This window comes from Pempheris klunzingeri, chromosome 24 (genome assembly GCF_042242105.1).
Source record: "Pempheris klunzingeri isolate RE-2024b chromosome 24, fPemKlu1.hap1, whole genome shotgun sequence".
Lineage (NCBI taxonomy): Eukaryota > Metazoa > Chordata > Actinopteri > Acropomatiformes > Pempheridae > Pempheris > Pempheris klunzingeri.
In genome coordinates, this window is record NC_092035.1 from 4,190,667 (window position 1) to 4,213,757 (window position 23,091).

Below are 23,091 nucleotides of genomic sequence, written 5' to 3' on the forward strand. Positions count from 1 at the left end.
GTGTGACTTCAGCCAAAAGTGCACTAAGGTCAAACAACAATCAGTACATGGACTTTTTAAAGTGTTTCTCAATGCACCGACTCTCCTGATTTAGTCGTATTCCAAAATGAGGCCGGGCTGATTCAGTCTCTGAGTGGAATAAGGAGACGTATTGATTGTTGTTTCAAGGTTTTACGGGAGACCGCAGAGTTATGGCGGTTGGGGCTGCGTTGGCCCCCCGCCAGGAAAAGGGATCCGGGGCAACGTCAGCAATCTGTGCCGCTGCTCCATAAACAAAGTGGGCCGGGTGGCAAACAAATACAGCGCTCTCACTCTCTCCACACACACACACACACACACACACACTGAGGAATCACATTACCGTAAATGTGGTTTTATTAATAATAACAGTATCTCTTTTAATGAACATTGCAGATACATAATAGAAAATAAATCAGAAACAGGAGAGACGTCGTCTCAAGAGTCGTGAAAGTGCCTGGAATAATTCTGTGCTATATATTGTCATTGTTATTCATCATCATCATCATCATCATCTTTATCATCAAAGCCAAGTCGCCAAAAATGTTCAATTCATCATGAAACAAAAAACGTGTATCGCCCCACTCAGAAAATGCAAACGTTTGTATTCACACGGCCTCCCAAAGCCGGGGGGGCCGACGCCAAACTCCTGTCGAAATCTCATCGATTCTACGCGTGAACCTCCAGTCAGGGTTAGTTTTTCTGCTCTGAGAGGCCGTGTGAATAATGACCACTGGTTTCATGAATATGGCTCGATTGTCTTCATCTTAATCACGTTATTGTCTTGATTATATTTACACAACGCCACGTCACAGAGCACGACACAAGGCTCTGCTCACAAATGGTGCTCTTGAACGGAGTCCATGTCTTGCTTTTCATTGGCGGGGGGCGGGGGGTAGGTCTGATTGAGGCGGATAAAAAAAACAGGCCTGGCTCCTATAATCTGTTGGTCGATTGAAAGATCTCCCCACAGTTTACAGCAAACACTTAAAAAGAATGTCAAAAAAAAAAACCCAGGCCTGTTCTGAAATATTCCAAAATCAAAAAGCAATAACGGAAGATTGCAGGAAGATAAACGGGGGAAAAAGCACGATTTTTCCATTTATTGTTTACAAGTTCCTCACTTTGCATATTTTATGGCACTAGATGAAACACCTCTACGTTATGAGATGCTGCAGGTATTTTAGTATGAGGTTAGTTTCTTGAAAAACAAATGGTATGGCACAGCTGCAGGAGGAGTAAGTACACGCGCCGCTTTTACAGGTCTGGGTGGATGTGTGAGAATAGCTCTTGTTTCGTATGATTTGATGAGATCATACCAATCGCCGTGGAAGCTTCCCTCAGAGAAAAAAAAAAAAAGCTCTGTGAATGAGAATGGCTCGCTGTAGCTTGCTTTGGTCTAACGTGCTCTAAGTAGCATTTCTATTGTATAGTTACAAATACTCCAGATTTTAGTTTGCAGTTTTTTTTCACTCTTAGGCATTAATTACATCCTATTCAGAAGGGTTTCATTCGAAAAGGCTATTGGTTTTGAGCTGACACCCAATTACTGGTCAGCAGGTCAAAAATATAAGTGATTACATCCTCTAAAATGTTACTTTTTAAGATTAATAACTAAGCATTTCAAGTGTATCATCACGTCGGTAACTTTTTCAGGTGTTACAGATGTTTTCAGCCTCATTTTGGAATGAAACTCTTCATCTTTATAGTGGTTATGCTCCTTCGACTCCGAGCGTTCACAACCGGGATGTGAAAGGCCCGTTTTATCTGCCTGAGAGCGCAACTCAGCTGGCAAATCATTTCCGCTGACAAGGGGGATGGCAAACAAATAACAGAGCTGTCATTTAAAGAGGAAATGAATAACAGAGGTAATGCTTTAGCCCTGGACAGCCTTGTTTGGTCCTACAGAGGAGACCAGGTGTGGTAAATGCTTCAGGTGACACCGGATGTCGAGGCTTTCCTCTCCTCCGTCCCTGCTGACATCATCTATCGCGTAGCTCCATCCTTACATCGGCTGCAACCCGCCGCACGTTTTAAATGTCAAAACTCCTATTTTTTAATGATGAAAACACAAACACACTTCTTTTTTCTCTCTTGCAATATAAGGGTAAGACATTTAGTGACTGACCTATCGATTTTCGTGAGCTGTGCAGTTCCACATAACAAATCATTTTTTTATGCATGTTTCCCCGATTCCTTCCATCAGAAACTCTGTAGTATAACTTCTCTAAGCAAATATCCCTCAGTTACAAAAATAGACTTTTCTTTTTTCATAAAATAATACACATAATTAATTTTTCGGTGATATAATCATCTGTTAAGGTAAATAGCAAGGCTTTTTTTTTTTTTTTTTTAAAGTAAATCGTGAGAGAAACAGAGATGTGAAGCCTAGCACCATATTCTTCATATCCCCCTTCAAAGATATGACTTTTTCTGAAAGCAGTGGAATATGATCTATTTGGGAAAACCCTTCTTCTCCTGCTCTCTGGACTCCATATTTTGCATATTCTGGTTGAGTCCAGATTCTCAACCTGTACGGCAGCCGGCGGAGCTGAAACTCCCGGAAATCCAAACTGAGTCGTTCTCGTCTCCCAAAGGCTGCGACTTTTAGCCCCTAAACCCCCCCACCCTCCTGAAAAAAAACCCCAAAAGCTTTATAAACTACACCAGCCAACAAATGAAGATAAAGGTAACAACGGTTTATCCAAAACATCTCACAGGCCATTGCTTCACTTTTGTACAAACTGAAAAAAACAGAAAGAAAAGAAAAAGAGTCCCAACTGATGTTAAAACATAAACAAGTCCCAAACACTGATGCTACAAAGAATTAGAAAAACGTATGTACAGGACCCTGTATTCCTTGACTTTCTGGGTAAATTATCATAGGTGTTGGCTTGTGTTATGTGAGTGTTTATACAGGCATACAAAAAAGTTCTCCTTGCGACTTTTTTTTGTTGTTCAGTTTCAATAAAAGCTCTTATTGGACCAAAACAAAAACAAAAAAATCTGCCACCACCTCCATCACTATCCTGTCCGTGTGTCTGACGCTCCGTCCTCCCTCCCCCTGGTGTTTCCTGGTGCAAATTCAACAGCAGCAAGTAGCTTAGTGCTATTCAGGTCCATCTGGCTCCGGTGCGTTCAGGGTCAGAGTGCCAGTGGTGACTCCTGCCTGTGACGGACATCATAAAGGTTCAGTCTATCCCGCCCGACGCCGTCTCTGTCACCAGATGACGCTGGATATACTGGTCTCTCTGGGCAGCAGCGGCAGCATGGCGTTGTTGCCGTGGGCCTCCTCCAGGCTCTGCTGGCGCGGCGACTTGGACTGCGGCCGCTGTCCGTTGATGAGCGTCATGGGGATGTTGCAGTAGGTGTGCTGGTTGCCTAGCGTGGAGAGCGGCGGGAGCGTGCCGCCTGGCGGCAGGTCGTAGTCGTAGCTACGGTAATAGTGTTTCTGCCTCATCTGGGTGTGGCAAGAGTTGTGGAAGGTCGAGCGCAAGTCCGGGTGTGCCGTCGCCATGGCGGTGGAGGTGGCCGCCGCCATGGAGATGGCCGAGACGGTCTGGAGCTCGCTGAAGGGGCCCTGCTCGCTGACGTCCAGCACCTGCTCGTGGGAGATGCTCAGGGGCTCCATGCGCTTGAAGGGCATCTCGTAGAGCAGCTGCTTCCAGAACTTGGAGTTGAGCTTGTTGCTGGACGGCCCGCGCCACTTGATGACCGTCAGCATCTTGATGGTGTGTTTGAGGGCCTCCACTTCCTGGTAGTTCATGATGCCGCGCAGCTCGGCGCACTCGATCAGGATGACTTTGATCTCGCCGGTCACCAGCATGTTGCGCAGCCTCGTCTCCAGCTCAAAGATGCTCCACCCCCTCCGCACGACATAGCTGGGCGTCATGACGATGATGAGGCGCTTGCTCTGGTCCACACAACGTGCCACGTCCTCGATGTAGGCTGAACACACAGACAAAGATACACACACGGATGGGTAACTTGGATAAACAGCAGCACAAATGAAAAGCTCAACTGTGTGTATGACTTATTTCTATTTGCTTGTGTGCTGTATTCATTTTCTAGATGACTTTGATTGTACATGAAGTACACAGAGCTAATGGCTGATGAAAATCTGATGAAATGCATCACGGCAGCTATTTGAAGAACTCTCTTGGCCTCATAGCGACTGCTTACCAAACTACTCCCTTTTATCAACATTTCAAAGAAACCAAACCCAGTTAACTTTAGATGATAAAAGTGTGATTTTTCAAATAAACAAAAGAAGATTGAAGTTGTTTAAATTAAACATTGGATGAATTCTAACATCTACAGTAACACTAATTTATTCCACGCTCTGGCACAAGGATACTGACACATACAATGAAGATAGATATGGTATCATTTATTCTAACATCTAAAGCAAACATTTCATTAAAAGATGCATTTGTAAACAAGGAGGGGATCACTTGGTTTCACTGTAAGTTGACAATAAACATAAAACACTCAAAGGTAACTGTGCGAACCTACATTTGCATCCTAAGGCCTGAAGAGGAGGTGGGGAGTGTGTGTGTGTGAGTGTGTGAGTGTGTGTGAGTGTGAGTGTGCAGCTAATGTCAGCTTTTAGCCCTTCTTGGTGGAGACAGAGTGGCTCCTCAACAGCAGCTAGACAGGATTAACAGGGCTTCACTTCCTAATCAAAGCTTATGACCCTTGTGTGTGTGAAGAAAAAGTGTGTTTCTATTTTTCTGTCTCCTCTCTACGTGTGTGTGTGTGTGTGAATAATATGTTGCTGGTCTTTAAGCTAACAAACGCCACATCTCCTCTCCGTCCTCCTCCCCACATCTCTGAGAATTAACTCGTCCTTTCATGCCACGCTCTGCCTGAGGCTTCATCATGACAGAGACCTGATTAGAGTAAACTTGGATTTGAAGTCGCCCTTTGCTTAGACACAACAAGTCAATCTCTTTGCTGTTTGGTAATTGGTCCTCATGCACTAATTTGTCCCAATGCGTCCCTGGAGCTAAATCTCCTTGGTAGGGTTCCAGCCTGCTCAGTTCAGGTCAAACCAATCAGGAAAAAACAAGTTTTTCCTTTATCTTATCATGAATAAAACAAATGGGAATGGATAAATGGATACTATATAATTAGCTAATGAGTTGCAGTTTCATTTTATGTTTTGAATTGATTAAACTGAAAGTAAATCTGCCCTCTTGGGGTGCTGCCTGGTAACGCTTTATAGCTTTATAGATTAAATTCCTCCTTTCGGAGACCTCACAAGCTTTACAATCAACGTGTGGCATGTGTAATAATTGATTCCTCTCTACACAATAACAAAATCGATGCTGACATTATATGAGGCAGAAAGTCATTCCTACCTTGCTCTCTCATCAACACATGTTGGACTGCCAGAAATTCCAACTTCCTACTAAAAAACATCTAATGGGCGTCTGAGTTCTCAGTGGCACAGTGGCAGTAAGGAAGCACATGAAAGTCTGGTTTGTAAATGACACTGAACTACAGGTGTTACACAGTAGTCTTTTGGTACTGAGTATCTGAGGTGTAGATACAAATAAACAGAAGAATATAAGGGATAGAGGAGGCATTTAGAGTTTATTCCCTTTGCTAAGCAGCTGGACCTCCACTTATACCAGTCAGTGATAAATTCTGTAGCCATCTGTCCTCCATACTTTTCCTCTGGTTTTGTCAAATTTAGTTGCAGCCGCCGTCGGTAAGAACAGTTTGTCCCACCAGAGCCACAGCTCCACCACAGGGGAGGGTCAGAGGTTGTGACACTGCAGTCACAACTCTCCTGAGCCGCCACATGACGGAGTAAAAGATCATCGCCTCACGCCTCCTTTCATCCTGATGTGTCTTCATATGACTTTTGAGCTCACACCTGAACTTAAGAGTGTTTTTGCTGTATTTGGACACACAGGAATGGTTGTTGGATGTTTAACTATAAAGTTTAGACACCAGAAAACCTTTTGAATCTATTTCTGGGACTGACAGTGTGTTAGAATGGTATTGATGAGGTGAACCCTAATTTCCTAACTAAAACAAAAACACAAAAAAAACTGTGTGACTGATATTTAATTTAGGTAAATACAAGTAAAAAATATCTGTAATAATTTCTGTTGTACATAATGGTTTTATAAATGTTAATAAATAGTTGATTAATGCAGTTTATTACCCACTAATAAAGCCATTAGTAACAACTGATAAACCCTTACAAAGTATGACTTGACTGATTTGATCAGAAAAGCTGATCAGTGTGTGTTCATAATAGCGTCAAAATAAAAATCTGGGGAAAATAAGTACCTCTAAGTAGTCTTGTGTCATCCTGGAAATGATCATTGGTGAAACCTAAACATAGATATTTACATTCAAAGTATGATCAGAAGATTGTCAGAAAGGCATGTTTAAAAAAAACAGTTCTGTCAGTGTGGGGACATAAACTCTGGCATAAACTGTGTGTCTCCACCGATGTTCCACTAGCGACCAGTTTATTCCAGCTTAATATGGGACATGTAGCATAAAAACGCCAAGGAGAAGCCTTTGATTTTGGTGACAGGAGATTCAGCAAGGTTGTGCTTTTACTGCTTAAATGTACACCAGATCTGTAAGATAATCAGATATCAGACAGTGGTGGGATGTTTAACATGTTCAAAAAGATCCAGCAGTGTGTGGAGTAGCACGTTACTGATCAGAAGGATTTTTGAGACAAACTGAAGCCCCAAATGGCCAAACTGTGTGTATCTATCGCTGTGGATTAGTCTTCATTAGATCGACTGTTGAGACGCTAATACATTCCCAATGGGAACTAAATGTTTATATATAGACACAGCAAACCAGCGAGCTGTGCCACTGAGCTGGAATAGCACTTTAGATTCCTCTCAATCCTTGCATTTTTATGCCATTTTTCCCATATTACAACAGTCCCCCCCGCATCGAGCACATAATCACAGCAAGGGACTGACTTTATAACCTTGGCACAATGCCACGGAAGAGGAGCATAATTAGTAATGGCGGTATGTGACAGGCAGATGCAAGTATTCAAATGGAGGCTAATAACATAATGGTATTATCAAACTCATCTGTGTGATGGGTTAATCAAAGATAAGCAGAGGGCACGGTGAGGCGCTCCATTAGAAATATACTGTGTAAGACATGCATTAAAGTCCATGCATAGAGAGCTTTTTGACTGTACAGCTGACGTCCTTACACAGCAGCATGCGCAGGTACACTCTGTCTGGAGCCTGGGCTGTAATAATACGGCTGGATTGTTCTGCCAATTATGCTGCATATGTAACATGGGCTCTTATGCCTCCCACAGACTTTACATATGCACTTTAAATGCTTGAGTACATAAAGAAGCAACTAATTCCTGACCTTTCCCACTGAGCGAGCATTTTTAAGGCACAACGTAAAGCTCCTTGTAATTCTCTCTGACAAAGAAAGCCCGAGCAGGTCAGAATGCAGGAGAGGCAGCTGGACTATAGTCAACAGTTGCTGCAGATTAGCTGCTGAGCATTTTGGGAATTCAAGAGCAAGTCATAGGTCGGAGAAGTATTTAGAAGGTCCTGCAATGGAAACCTCCCTTCTGTAAAAGTACAGTAAAGTATTGTCTGCATAAGTTACTGATAAAAATACTCTTTCAAGTGGTATTATGGGTATTAAAGAATGCTATTGGCTGATTATCACTGATGGATTAAGTATAAAGAGCAGATTTGACTCATTTTATAGTTTAAACTGAGAGAAAATCCTAGCCTGCAAGGTAATTTGTGACCATTACAGTTAAATAAATGTAGTTTAACAAGTGCAATATAAAGTAGAAATAAAGTAGATGGTAGCAAAAAAAAAAGGAAATAAAGGACAGCACTTGAGTAAATGTACATAGTTACTTTGCACCACTGGTAAACTCATATGAAAGTTATTCTCAGTCTAGTATGACTCATCTGTTGATCTATTGACACCTACAGGCTAAAACAGCAGACTGTAAAGATCACTTTCATTACTATTATCTGAAATCAAGCACACATTTCTCTGGTCCATTGAGCTTCTACTATATTGTCTCTTCCTAAAACTATGTGACTATGTTTTTCAGGTGATTCTAACTGATGTGTCACCAATGTTTCATTCATTTAGTGTTGGACTCATGAAACATTGTTACATGTAATCAGTTGCTCTTCGACCCTGTTTCTTAATATACGGCCTCTCTGCCAGACATGCAGACTGCAGAGAGGAGCCATTACAACAAAGGCAAACTAAACTTCAGGGGTTCTTCAGAGGCGCTGCTAAGAACACTGGGATACTTCCAAGACCAAAAACAGATTGTTATTATGACCCCGTTGATTGGAGGTGTTTTAGCAGTGGTTCCCGACCTTTCCTTGCCAGACCTACCACAGCCCTATCAGATGAATACCTTTTTTATTTACCATTAGTGATCTATTTAAACATTTATCCATTAGCTTTTGCTAACTACTTGATCCATTTATCCATTAACTGTTTCAGCCTCTCTGCTGCCTTTCTCACTACTTTCCATGCGCTCTTAATCACAGCACATGGTGTTCAGGTGTCACGGCAGACTCCATATGAGGATATATTGTTGAAATCAAATAATAATTTAATGTATTTATTAGCTAAGCTACTCCTCGATCTTTCCACATGCTTCCTAGCAACTACAGAAGTAACAACATAGTGAAAATAGTGTCCACACACTACTGCCTCTAACTATTTACCCCCTGGCGCATAAGTACCTGTGGTTGGGAATCACTGCTTTCAGGACTTTAAAGAGGTGCAAAATGATTGTTCCAAACTATTTTTAGATGTTTTTCTCATGGTATTGTGATGTCTGTGTTGCTATATATTCTACCCTTTATAATATATTGACAACAGCAGTTGCATTAAATTAACTGCACGTGTCAGAAATAATGCAAAACAGTATTTGCTGTTTCCTATCCTAGGCTGAAGAACCCCTAAATGCCAACTCTGAGCAGACTGATCAGTTCAGCCAGTGGTTAGAAATGGCTAATTTCATAATGACTGGATTGAAACAATGATGGTCGTACAGGTCTAGTTAGGCCACAACACAAATGCATAACACAAGACCACAAACAAGGCATGTGACCACTGCACTGACACCACGAGCAACACCAAGCCACAAAACATTCGACACAACTCGACATCGCCGTGAGAGAGAGAGCTTACTTCCTGTGGGGATCAAGTCCCTGTCTGGAATGAAGAGTTTATACCCATAATGCTTCTCCAGCACGTCGGGGAGGATCTCCAAGGCAAAGCGCTCCTCCTCCCGGGTCTCCTGGCTCCACTGGTCCGGGTCCACTTTGGTGTAGGACAGGTAAGCGTCATAGTCCTTGTTATCTGCAGGTGGGGGTGGGGAGACACAGAGATGGGTAACATATCATAGCTCCTGTTATCCACCAGGCACACCGGCAAAGTTTGTTAGCAGAATCTTTATTCCTCAGGTCCTTCACACCAGGCTCTTTCATTTAGTTTTATAACCTCTGCTATCACGCAGGTACAGGGTGAGAAAATAAAGCCTTGCTCTCAGCAAGCCGAATAAAAGAAAGTCTGTCCCCTTGAATACTTGCATCACTTCGTGTATGGGCATTAAAAGGCTCCCCAAACCACTTTGCTTCAATTAAATGAGTATATGTTTTATGATTTGGACATAATGTTTCCTGCTTTGCTCAGCAAAGCTTTGTGCTGCTATACCCCAGATGCTCACAATCTATTTTCACACTGCTGCAGAGAGGGCTATTCACTCACTGGGAGACTTCATTGAGACATGACGCCTCCATTACACTGACCTCTGGGCACCTCTGCCCATCTGTGTGCTTTTCATTACAGCTCCGTCCCCACTGACGAATAATGTTACCTTGATAGCTACTTTGCCCACTGCAGGCAAAACAAATTAGACACCAGCCCGAGCTAAATGCCCAGCGCTGCCTGCTAGGCCGACGCATGGCATGGCTCCATCCCACATGAAAGCTCTGATTGATGACGGATTTGAAAGGAGTGAGCGGGGAGACGGAAAGTGAGGAGTGAGGGAGGACTTTAGCGTTCTCGAGCCGGAGCACTTCAGCACAATGAGTCAGGAGGTGGAAGTGGAAGACATGGAAGCGAGATATCCCAGAGCCTCTGACTACTACAGGAGGGAGATAAAAGCCTTTGGCTCCTGCAGTAACAGCTCAGCTCCAATGTTGTGCTCAAAGCTCACTGAACAGCTGAGCCACTTCATCAATTAGAGTGATTTGGTCCTTGACCTGGACTTTGAGGCATTTTTTTTTTTAAACTGCAGCCATATTTTACTGCAGACATGCTCAGTCATTTCAAGAGTCAATTTACTATTTCCACTTTCTTCCAGTCTGGTGTGGAAGAGTTTCTGCCTCCATCACTGCACAATGGAGGATTGTGTTTTCTGGTTACTCCACAGCAAACTGTTTCATTTTGAGTAAGGAAATAGTGAAGATGAAGTGTTCAAGTGTAGATTTCTGATGCTTTGACAAAGCCAAATTAAGTTCCATTCACCTCTATTGAAGACAAACATTTTAGAAGAGAATATTTCACATTGTCTGCACATAAAACTGAGTGATAAAATGTGTTGCGTGTTGCTACTCAGCCACAAATCAGATTCTGTCATTTGGGGTCATTCATAAAAAAACAATACTAATATCAGATTCTACTGTATGTGTGTCTTTATTTATGAAAACTCTCATATCTGTGCCACAAAAGGGGGGAAACAGAATTGGGACAGTCTGAGCTGCAGTGTGAGCACAGCCGCAGCCTTTGAGGTAAACTCATTAGAGACACGAGCAGGGTTTGGATCTGCGAGTCTCTGCCTTCATTACGACTCTGGTCCCTCTGCTTTTGGAGTGGCCTCCTGCGGTGCGAGAGCCGTGAGGTGATGTTTAGCTCGTCAGGACACCGCAGAAGAAGCAAGCTGAGGATGAGGGAGCCGGTAGAAGGAAGCGGAGGGGTTCAAGAGGAGGGGATTTTTGGGATCAATTCTCAGCACAGTATCCCATTTCTGAAGCTTTTAATATCCTCTTCATTTTACATTCCTGTCTCTCTCAGGGCTACGAGACTGTCAACAAGATTCACTCACTTCCCGGTGGGTAATCTTGATATTTGGCAAGTGCTCTCCACTCTTACAGGACAGAATGTAATTAATCTAACTCGTTTTTATAACGTGCAATTCATTTTACAACATCAGGGACATGTAAAAATAATTGAAATGTAACCTCATAATCACTTAGTATAACCAACTGTGAGGCTTATACTCTGCTGCACTGTGACATAAATCTCCCTCTCTGTTTTTCTCTGCTAGCTTTTAAATGGGAGCTGTGTAGGCAGATCAAGGGCTATTTCAGTGGAGCTCATTCACTCGTCTGTGGTGAGAAAGAGAGGGAGGGAAGGGAGAGGAAGAGGGAGAGGCAGAAGGTGAACCTCGAAGGCGGAATGACCCTCCTCTTGCATCCCGAGAAGTCACTCCTTGCAGGAGACTGGTGAGGTGTATCCGGGGGTGTATCACACCTCCGGAAAGCGCATCCAGCACTCCTCCGTCCCATACTGCAAAGGGAGCGGCTTGACTGACACTCGCTGCTTGTGGAGGGAGGCATAATGTATGCATGTGCGTAGAGAGCCCACAGTTAGCTGGTGAACTCTTGAACTCGCAGTGGAGAGCACCAAAGAGAGTTGGAGGCGTAATCTCTGGGATATCTCTGGGCTCCATCACATTTAATGGAGAGTAGATTGGAACGTAACACACATACTTAACTCTGAAGCAACAAAAGCACATGGGGTGGACTGCTAATGAGACGCTGAGCTCTTTTTTTTTTCTTCTTTTTTTTTTTAAACATACTGTTTTGTTTTCCATAATTTAATTTAGCCAGAAGAATAAGGCTTTGCATCAGACTGGAAAACACAGACTGCCTTAGAGATTCAGTGACTGAATTGAGTTTAAAAATGTATTTCCTTACATGCATACAGTAGGATTTCCTGTGCTCTGTGTTCTTCACGTTTAAACCTTTCCTCATACGCTCTCTGTTGTTAGTTTGTCAGGCGCACAATGCAGTCTCGTCTACTTTTATTGAAATAAATGGGGAACACCAAACATCTCTCAGGATAACATAATATAATTCAACAGAACCATAAACTACAGCCACCAAAGTGATCATGAACACCACTTGGAAGCAATTTCAACAAAAACTGAACATTATGATCTTCATGAGAGCAGGGCTGTTGACTTCACTATGTTAGTTTTAGCTGGGTGTAACAAAGAGACTGGTGCCCAAGTGCATATAGGGCCGTGACTGACAATCACTCCCTTTATCAATTCAGCCTTTAGTCGGTAGAACATGAGGAAAAAGTGCCTTGTCTGTATTTTCCGAATGATTTCCTAGAGAGAGCTGCATGTAAGATGTAAGACTGTACTAATCATAAGCAGGCACAGTGCACATGTACCGTATGTTTGAAAGGAGATCAAAGTGATGAGTATCATTATATGTTAGATTTGACTGTTTATCATGATGAGACAAACCGAATAAACACAGAATTAGTCCGGGCCTATACATTTGACTCAGATGGTCAAAAAGTTAACCATATAGGAATCTAGCTCTCAGCAACATATACTGATAAACTCCTTGTGGGGTTCGTAATAATTGCATGCAATAAACAATAACTCTACTTGCAGACAAATAACTTGGACAGAGAGAGAGATTAAAATTACATTTTACGTTTACTTGGGTTTAAATGGAGCTTTTCTTTTAAAGACACTCACATTTCCCCCATAATTGGTGGCAAATTACAAAGTTTGTTCAAGAAAACTTTCTAAGAAATTAGCCCACCAGAGCTCCTTCAAATGTCTTGTTTGGTTCGGTTCAAAATTCAGATGTATTCAGTTTACGGTAAGATTAAACAGCAGCAGATCCTCACAAGTGTTTGGTAAGTGTCTGTTTACAATATCTGTGATGATGACTGTTTCACATGCACTGAAGCAGTTTAGTGCAAACTCTCCACTTGTCTCCACTTGTCATCCTCCTTTTATTACATCTGATACTTTGGAAAAACAAGTCACCACTTGACCTTCTGATTACAAACGAGATACATGCTTCAACTGATGTTTACCTCTGCATCTTAAATATGCAAATCACACGGGATGCATTACAGCTGCTGTGTGTGTGAGGTGTGAAAACTATTAATGCCGGGTATTGCCAAAGTACACTGAACACAGACGGAGCCTCATAATTCCACGCCGCGCTGACAACACTGACATTCGTATTTATGGCGGAGTGTTGATGAGTTCCCACCTCCGTGACAAGCTTGCTCGGCTGTTGTCATCGTGAAGCCTATTATTGATTCCACTGACACCCACACAATGTGACAACTGAGTGGTCTTTAACTAAATTGCACCGCTGACAAATAGCTGACAGTCCCTCCTATTGTTACGTAAAGCTTACAGTTTTACATCTGGCAGAAGAGCGAGGCAGGCGTTCAATTAATTCTTGGAGTGGCCACGATGAAACACAAGCACTTTCTTGGCAGTGGGTGCAGAGTTATGTTAGGGGAAAAAGTCTCTGTGCATCCCAGACACTAGCTCAAGGGCTTTATTAATGAAAAATGTGTGTGTGTGCAACTATATCTTACATGCAGCTATTCTCCCTGTCAGTGCAGTGGTTACCATAGAGATGGGATCTCGGTTAACCACCTCCTGCCAAAGCTTAGCGACTGTTTGTCTCCTTTCGACGGGCAACCATTTCCAGCTGGGTTCCTGTCTCACGTCGTATCCTCCGCTGCTCACCAACAGCACACTGTCATTGGGAGTCAGAGATGACTGGCTGGCGCAGATATGAGTGCATACATGCTTGCGAACGCGTGCGCGGCAGAGTCGGCAGTGAAGTGATCTAATCGACCGCGGCGTGGAGGAAAGTATCAGGGGTCTCCTGAGAGCTCTGGAGGCAGCGTGCTGTGTCTTATTGAACCTGATCCCCTTATACTGGAGAACAAATTGAAAATCTGTTTCTCTCTTCAAGCACTCACTCGGGTGGCACAATTAAAGGAGACAATTGCTGTTTGGCATTAAGTTCAAGGCCCCGCATTTTTTCCTTCCCTTCCTCAACACAACTGCCTCTGGGCCATCCATTACGGCAAAGCTCGGCTTTCCGGGGCCGTAAGCCCAACACAGCCAGAGGTAATGACTTTCATTGAAATGTCTGATGTAGCAGCCATCACAGTTAAGCAGAGCTGGGAGTGTATGAGGAGAAGAGCGAGGTACGGAATACTTTTTACCTTTTAACGCTCATAACTCTCTCGCCGTCTCTCTTTCCACTACGTACAGTCCCTCAGCCTCTCCCGACTAATCTCATTCCCCCAGAATTCACTGCTGCACTGGTACTTGAGAGACTCATTACGGGGGAATCAAATTAAAACTTGCTCCTTGTCTCAGTTTGATGCATTCTCAAGGCAAGACTCATCCACCAGGCCCAATCAGAGGTCTTTTTTCTTTTACTGCTGCTGATGGGGCTTCAGAGTTAATGTTTTTGTCTGGCACTGGGACTGTGTTTTGATTTGCTTTATGGAGGGAATTCAGTAGAATATATCATCCTCTTGCACTTGCTCATATGGAGTTTGCATGCAGATCTTCAACAGTAGACACATACATGTGCAGAACCAGCCCAGCCCCACTTGATAAAACAATGTTTCATAATTCTGCTCCTGAAATGGGACTTTTGTCTGCTGCATTTTCAGCAGTTATCCACTGGAATAATACCAAGAAAACAACAATGAAATGTACCCTGAAATACAAAGCACGTCGCCAGCAGCTGCTGTATTCACCGTGTTTACATGATCAAGGCTGCATTTTTCCTTTTAAAGCTAAACTCGACAACTGTGTCCATCTGAGGCTCAGAAAGCCAGCCAGAGGGAACTGTTTGAAAACCAAGACTTCATTACCCAGAAGTCAGGTATTGTGATGTCAGGAAACAGCACCCAGCATTAACATTTTTACAAGGCCCCCTTGTGATTGGGCTTTACATTGATGCCAATACAGAATGACAAGAAAAGGAAGCAGACCAGAGATTGGTGAGCTGCTGTTTAGGAGACAGTTTGCAGAATATTTTGCATACAATTTTTGATCTAGCTTTTCCAGTGGGCTGAGAAGACTCCATTAGGAGTTGTGAACGATGGGAGGCTCTTATCTGTGTCATTTAGGCCGATAAAACAGGTGGACATTTACATAAAAATAGTGCCACATGCAGCTTTAAGATATGAAAAATAGCTCAGCTGTTTTCAGAGTAAAAATAAATATGCGTGCAGAGAAACTGCCTACTGATACGGCTCAGGTTTGGGATTTGAGTGCTACTGGGGACAGAAAGGATGCTTTCACAGCAGTGGAAGGCGCTTTAGAAATCATCCACTAAACAGAAAACACTGTGGTATCACAGATTATGGAGGATTATTATATACTGGTGTAAAGGAAATAGCGTTCTGCACCTTATCTCATCTTACCTCCATCTATATCCTCGCTGCCAAAGTGGTTCCTGTAGAAGAGCATGAGCTCGATCCTGTAGCACTTGTATAGCGTCACCAGACAGATCAGCAGCAACAGGATGGCTCCCAGACCTCCGGCCAGCTCCACCGTGTACATCAGCTCTGCTAATATGGCAAACACAGTGAGAGGGATAGAGAGAAAGAGAGAGAGTTTAATAACTTGTGTACAGTAAGCGAAACTAAAAAAACAAGCACTAGTACAAGTGGAGCCAGATAACTTGCCAATGACATAAAACCCTCATTTTTCTGGTCTCGTCGTAGACTTTTGATGCTGTGAGACCATATTTATTCTCTTCTTAGACTCTCCAAAACTCAAACATTTGCACAGTTACACATTCTTCTTGTCTGCCCTCCACTGGAGGCCGAACACCACATTACACTTTAGGCAAAATCTAATCGCAGAGCATCAATACAAGACAAATTATGCACGATGCAGTCATGGCGGATAGGAACTGACTTTGCCGTACCTCCATGTTGGTTTGTTTGTTTTTATGCATCTCCTGCGGCTGTACTCATTCAGTCTATGTTTGTATTGATTTTTCCTGCTTTTTCTCTCCATCTCCTCATGTTGCTTATGTTCTGATTGTGGCTGGATTGTGTCCAGATGACACGCGACGCCAACCGAAATGAAAGTACAGCCACTTCTTTACCTGTCACTTAATGCCTCCTGGCTTGATCGGGGAATAAGAAATTCCCACTGAGGCAGCCGCTGCGACAATAGCGTGTGACAGACCAGAGCGCCACGCTTATGAAGATCGGTTACATGTGTACGCTGCTGCAGAGAGGTGCGAGGCGAGGGAAAGCACTTGGCTGTTAGCTGAACTGCCTGTTGTTTGGCGGATCGAAGCGATCCCCTCTCCCCGCTATCCGTCATCACTGTAGCCTGACATGAACTCATGAGAGGCATCGGTCGCAGCTAAATACAAGGAACTGCCGGACTTCACAGTTGATATTTCAGTTTTACACAACAAATACATTTAAATTGTGTCTTTAGAAAGGCCCACAAAATTTTGAGTAGAGGCCAGACTAGCGGCGTTATTCAGGGGGGAAGAAAAGGTGATATTTTACACTACAGGACAATGGGCTCAGCCATTAAGCTCCATGCTCTGGTAACTTGCCTTGAAAACCAAGTCGCTTGCTTTATCTTTTCATGATCTTGTCTCTTTTTCAAGGCTTTTTTTCTTTCATTTGCAGTGTTTTCTGTCGAATGTCACTCCATCTTTTACAGTTCAACATTTCCTCTTGGCTACGCCTCAAAGAATCTGGGTGGTCAGCCTTCATTGGCTGACTAATGGACAACAGTAAAAGGCTGGAATTGCTGCAATACCGCGCACGCACACATAAACATGGACGGAGAGGGCTCGCGTGCATCACCATCCATCACAGATGCACATTTAACCTCGTTGGAGTGCGCGATGCCCATTCCACTGCAGCGGCCATCAGGCTGACAGCTCCCATGATGAAGGATGATGTTCTGAGGAGCTAACGAGCGTGGCCCGCGCCGCTTCATCACGCCTGTCTGGGCGTCGACCTTCAGCCAAACGTACGGACGGGCGTACGCAAACATAAGGCCGAACAAAACTCAGGGCAGAAGGAACACCATTGAGCCTCTGACCTCCTCTTCATGTGTCAATTTCTCTCCATCCTGAATTAGCTTACTTTTCGAACAGAGGTGTTGCAGCTAACAAGCCCTGTGAGAAGCTGGAGCCAAGCAACTCCACTTCTTCTCCTGCCTCAGTGAACACTGCCTCAGATATCTGGACAGTATAACGAGCCAGCTGCTCCTCAAGCAGCAGAGATTACAGTGGAGGAGGCCAATTCTTCTCTGCCTGGCATCCATATTGTAGCAGTGCTGCAGTGGGACGGATTAAGACAAATTAGCTCCCGACGACTAGGAGGCTGGATTTGATGGAGCCACATGGCATCAGGCAATTCATCACCCCTTTCTCTCCCTCTACTTCTGCATATCCCTCCCTGGTGTCTTCGGAGGGAGATGACAAAAGAGAATCGGCGGAGGAGGAGTAGGAGTTGAATAGTAAAATAAAACAGTGAAAAGACTGAGAATTGTGAAAGTGAAGTGTGCTGCTTCTCTTATTCACAAATCAAGAACCTTATTTAGCACATACAGTTCAGGCAGCTGTCTGCTACTTAATGTTGCTGCTGTTGTGAGAAAATATCTGAGGCCATGTTGCTGCGGGAAAAAAAAAGTTGGTCAGGAGGACTTGGAGAATCACAACTTCCTGACTACAAGAAGTTGTACAAGAAGTAAAAATAGGACACAGCTCCATGCTAACTTTACATATAAGTGAAGACATTCTGATTGATGCTGCGCCAAGACGACCAAATTCATTTGAAGTGTCATGTGCTGTTTTCACAGCTTCAAGAGACAAGGAAGGCGAGGAAAACTTTGACTCATTTTGAAAGGCAGTGTAAACACTGACTGGCCTTGCACTGCACCACGCCACGAATGCGGCAAATAACAACATGGGAACTGCTCGATTTCCCGGAGACCCGCAATCCTGTGAGGACCAGGCTAATCTTCTCTGGTTTATTCTGAGTTTCAACTGTGCAGCATAAACCCCTTTAATATAGCAAATGGAAGGGAACTGGGCTGCCATCAAAGCTGGATCCAAAGCTGCGAGCTTAAAAGAGACGAAAAATATCTTACTATGTAAATGTATTCAACACTGACAACTTTAAGGATGCAGAGACCCCCCTAGCCTCTCCAAAAAAACTCTCACTTATATAACCACACTGGAAAGTGCGCATCTCTGTTTAAAATCATCACGGAATCAACTTTCAAACAGTCATCCTCAGTGAGGCGATATCAGAGGAAGAACTCAAAAATGTTTGCTTGAATAAAAAGACAAGGGGGAGGGGGAAAGGCAACAGTAGCCCGTGATGAATGGTGAGAAAATGTCTGAGTGAGAGTTTGACGATCAAAGGAGGATTTATGTGTGTGTGTGTGTGTGTGTGTGTGTGTGTGTGTGTGTGTGTGTGTGATGGGGGAGGTCATTGCCAGACAGTCAAACAGCTTGTCTGGAATCATAACACCGAAGGCTGCCTCTCTCCAAAAGCGCTTTTTCATTCTCTTCAAACTAATACTACCTCAGGCTGAGGTGGATGAATAGGCTTTCTGCACTATCTACAATACTGTCCCATTTCTTCCCTCCCGGAGGCGAGAAACAACTGGTCAACTCCCAGAATCCCGCTAGTTGTTCTTCTTTGTACTCAGTAAATTGCTGTGAGAGATTAACTCTATTGTCAGAGCGAAGGCCTGTGGTATTAAACTGTATTTTCACCTCCAAAGCTGTAACGTACCATTATTTAACTTTGAGGCTTCTACATAATGTAATTCATGGTAAAATACTGTTACTGCTTTAGATACCTGGACTGTTTTTTCATCTTACAAAGGAATCTCAATGCTTGTGCTCGCCTCACCTTTCTTGGTGAGCTGGATGTTGGCCTGTCGCCGGCCGTTGCCGTTCTCCACGTGGCAGGAGTAGTTTCCCAGGTCGGTCTCCTCCAGAGAGTCGATAGTCAGAGAGACGGAAACCTCCTGCTCCCCCAGGTGCTCCCGAATTGTCCTGCAGCGAGAGAGCAAAAAAAAAGGGATGCATGGATGTTGGCGGCAGTTGATGCAAACAAAACACTGGCATTGGCAGCAGTGAGGAAAGGAGGATGATGAGGCCTGGAATTAATAACCAAAATGGTTGCTGATAAAGAGTCTTCACTGAAGACCAGACACATCTTTTCAATACCTGAATTGGACTGAATTAATTTAATGTTTCCTGAAATTATTCTCATAAAAAATTACTTTCAGCTGCATACTTCTACATCTAGCAGACAAAGAGCAACATTAGCAACTCATTGGAGATGTTTCTGTCCACCTGATGAATGTAAATATAACATTCACCACCAGCTCTGGAAGGAAAACGTCTAATTCTTTAGCTGCCACTTTCTTCACTTGCCAGTCTCCAGTTTTCTGCTGGGCAGGTAGCTTTTCTAGAGTTGTGAAGACCAAAACAATGAGCTAAAAGGGACCAAAAGGCTCTAAAGAGCTCAGTAGTGCTGAGCAGAACTGCTGAATCAGGTGAAGTGGGATTGTCACAACTAATCTCTATAAACAGATATCTGCATATGAATACAGAATCTGTGGGCAAGGGACAAGATTTTGGTATCAGAAGTGTTCTGGTCTCTGTTTGAAGTTTGTTTGTAGTATGAGTGGTATTGTCCAATAATGTGTGAGCACCAGTACACGTGGAGAGCAACAGAGGCTGAAAGAAATAGCCAAAATGCAATGCTGGACTTGCTTTTTTATATTTAATTATCTTCATTCATATGAAGACAACTGTTTATAGAGATTAGCCGAAATGTCGTCGGGTCATCTCGCCCAAATATTCATGATCCAGATATCTGCTGGCTGAAAATTAGCCACTGACCCAAGAGGCTAAATCGTCACCAGACAATAACCGAGGCTGCTCTGAGATTGTGTCACAACAAACAAAGTGACACATAGTCATTTGATTCATTGTTCATACAAAAATACGGACTGCTGCAGCTTTAATCAAGGCTTTTCAAGAGACCAAAAAAAAAACACAGTGGCTTAGAAATGATAAAACATTGGTCTTAACTGGGTTTGCCTCCTACCTCCCTTTACCAGGATGGTAATAAATGTGTGTGGCTGTAGAGCAGCTTTGAGAGACCGTGTGAAAACCAGATAAATCAAAGGAGGAAATTGTTAGATTGTTCATGTTCACTCTAGCTTTGAACATTTTACCTGAGCAAGAGAAAGAGTCGAGAACTGCCTGGTCCCCTCATTTCCCCTTCATTCATTGGAAGAAATACGTGTTGCCTGGTGCAACAAAGTAGATAGTGTACCCACTCCGTAGCTGTAATAATCAGTTTGAGTGTCAGAGTGATTTGAACCCAGACAGATCAGACAGCACGGTGCTGTTGTGGTGTTGTTGAAGGGAAGATTCACTGCTTAAACCAAAGACAAGTGTGTGAACGCTGAGGGTCGGCTGATGCATCGCTGTCTGCTCATTACATGTTTAGCACTCATGGTTGGTGAAACAAAACCACTGTACAAGCGGTTTGGTAATATTTAAACACCAACATGACTTCAAACATTTGCCCAAACCGGGAGTCCAACCGCCTCGTTACGGCCTGTGAGGCGCACATCAAAGTATGTTCGTTTAAGAAGTCTGATCAGGATGTGAAAAAACACACAGAACACAAAAAACCAGACTCAGAACATCAGAGAACATGCAGTGGTGTTTTTTTTGTAGTCCCAGTCTTTGCAGGTATGCTCTGTGACACCTTCCCAATAACAATGTCATATGAAATTTTCTGATTCTGCTCCAAAAAATAAAAATAATATAAAAACTATGGAAAATAATAACTCTAGACTGCAGGCAGTCAAAAAGTCATAAGCAGAAAGTATTGACTCTTTAATAAAATATGGATTTTTCTGACAAAAAAAGTTTGCCCAGAGGAAATTTGAGTTGCACACAGTATGCATCCTAAAATCCATAAATCATGACCTTAGAATTATAAGCTTCCATCTGTGTGGACGATATTCTGAGACATTTAATGATCCACAGAAATTTTCTGGGTGAAACTACCATGAACTTCGCACGTTTACATCTTTCCCACATCATAAATATGCAGATGACTACACCAGACAGAACCTTATTGAATTCCAGGCTCTGTCATCTACTGATGTTTGTGGCAGCTTTTACTTTCCAGGGGTAACTTTTTAGTTCATCAGCAAAACAAAAGTACATAACAAAGGTAGGAGGTGACAGTCCGTGACTGACAAGGATTCAGCATCATATGAGTTATGACAGATTCCCCCTGTGAAAAATACGCCTTTGTTGACTCGCTGAGGCTCTTGATGTCAATTGGTTGTGACATGTTGGTACGTGGATAATAGTGCGACTGTCATGATGCACTACAACGCCAACCTATCACACAACATTTTGCCAAGAGGGTTAGTGAGAGTAAAAAAAAGACCTTTTTGATGTTTTTGTTGCTTAGAATTCAGCCTTTTCCCAGAAATCTATACAGTTCTACTACACCAGCACATGCAAAACATTAAAATCCACTGCTCTGACTATTAGATCACAGCGACTGTGCTAGGAGGACACTATGACACTTCGGCACTTGTTTTTCTTCATTAGACACTTATCATCATTATCAGTGTCTTTCTCATTCCTCATAAATAAGCTAGAGGAACTGCCAGAAGCTGAAGTTAACTAGCTTCAATGAAAACCACTGACAACGCTCACAAGCTGTCAGGAGGAGATGGTACCCAAACCCTCAACATGTCACGATATCCCTTTAACACTTTGGAACAAACTAAACACTTTCCTATAGAGCCCCGCTGCTATTCAATAATCAGTGGCTAAAGGACAAGCGATTTTCAGCGTAGAAGTCAGACTGTAGCTTTTGTCAGTCTATGGGAGGGTTTTTAAAAGCTTTTTGACATCATGACATTACTTTACTTACTTACTTTGTCACAATGCCTCAGAATCAGCTCATGCTAGAAACACTTGTACGTGTGGAGATAAAGACCCAGTCATTCTTAAAACCTGGTTAAGACATTTCTAACAAATCAGCACGACAAAGGGAGAACAACAGGAAAACCACGTTGATTAAAAGAGGTGAATCTCTCCTGCTGGCCCGCTGTGCAAAAGTAGAAATGATATATGGGCAGATAATCTTTTTAAGGTTACAAAAAAATGCAGCCATTTCAAAGCCCTGTTTAATGATGCATGGGACTAATAGCGTGAAAAGGTATAAGTGCCACTTGGGCATTCATCTGCTGCCTGCCGCGGGGCATGTGAATATGAAAACTCTAATTCTTGTTGATCAATGGACGGTCTAAACAAAGCAGATTGTGAAGTGCAATGCAACCACTGCTGCCATGGCAATGTCTTACATTAGTTTTACAAAGTGCAGATAATAATTGGTATATCACATAGAAAATATTACACCCACAGTGAAATTTCTTTCATTGACCATGCACAATGAAGACCCATTAGAGGTAATCATTTTGTAGCTACATGGACTAGCTGCTTCATAAAAACCAATTATGAAGTAGTACTTTTTAAGCTCATCTTCTGCAGGAAAGCACAAAGGTTACTTCCTGGGTTAAGGCTTGTGTGAGGGGAATTAATGTAACCTTTTCTTTTCACTCCTGTGAGCTTCCCCACCACTCATCCTTCTCCATTGAACAGCCAACCAGGCAGAGACACTGGGCTCCACAAGGTTGGGATATAGATCCAGGCTGATGGCTTTTTAAAGAGGGGGCACCCATGTGTGACTCAGCACGGACTGGGCTGAAACACTGTAGGTGTCGGCTAAGACCAAAAAAAAATCTATCTTTGTTTACAAAAAGGCTCGAACCCTATATACTTGTCAGTGAAACTTTTGAGTGGAGGAATATCTGTGTTTGCGCACACGAGCGAGGATTCATGTGTGTGAGAGATAAGAAAGCGTGTGTTCGTGGAA

At 43.1% G+C, this 23,091-nt stretch overlaps 1 protein-coding gene across 1 annotated transcript in view; it reads right to left on the reverse strand.

Moving 5' to 3' along the window:
- Positions 1–2,591: 2,591 nt before the first annotated feature.
- LOC139223664 (interleukin-1 receptor accessory protein-like 1) overlaps positions 2,592–23,091 on the reverse strand; it is a 235,375-nt gene continuing 214,875 nt past the window's right edge. Inside the window, exons 8-12 of the mRNA XM_070855634.1 lie at positions 19,015–19,160; positions 15,532–15,678; positions 9,214–9,384; positions 6,325–6,369; positions 2,592–3,966 (exon numbers count right to left, since the gene is read on the reverse strand). Of these exons, the coding sequence (XP_070711735.1) occupies positions 3,239–3,966; positions 6,325–6,369; positions 9,214–9,384; positions 15,532–15,678; positions 19,015–19,160 (1,237 nt within the window). The 3' untranslated portion in view covers positions 2,592–3,238. The remainder of the gene's footprint in view (positions 3,967–6,324; positions 6,370–9,213; positions 9,385–15,531; positions 15,679–19,014; positions 19,161–23,091) is intronic.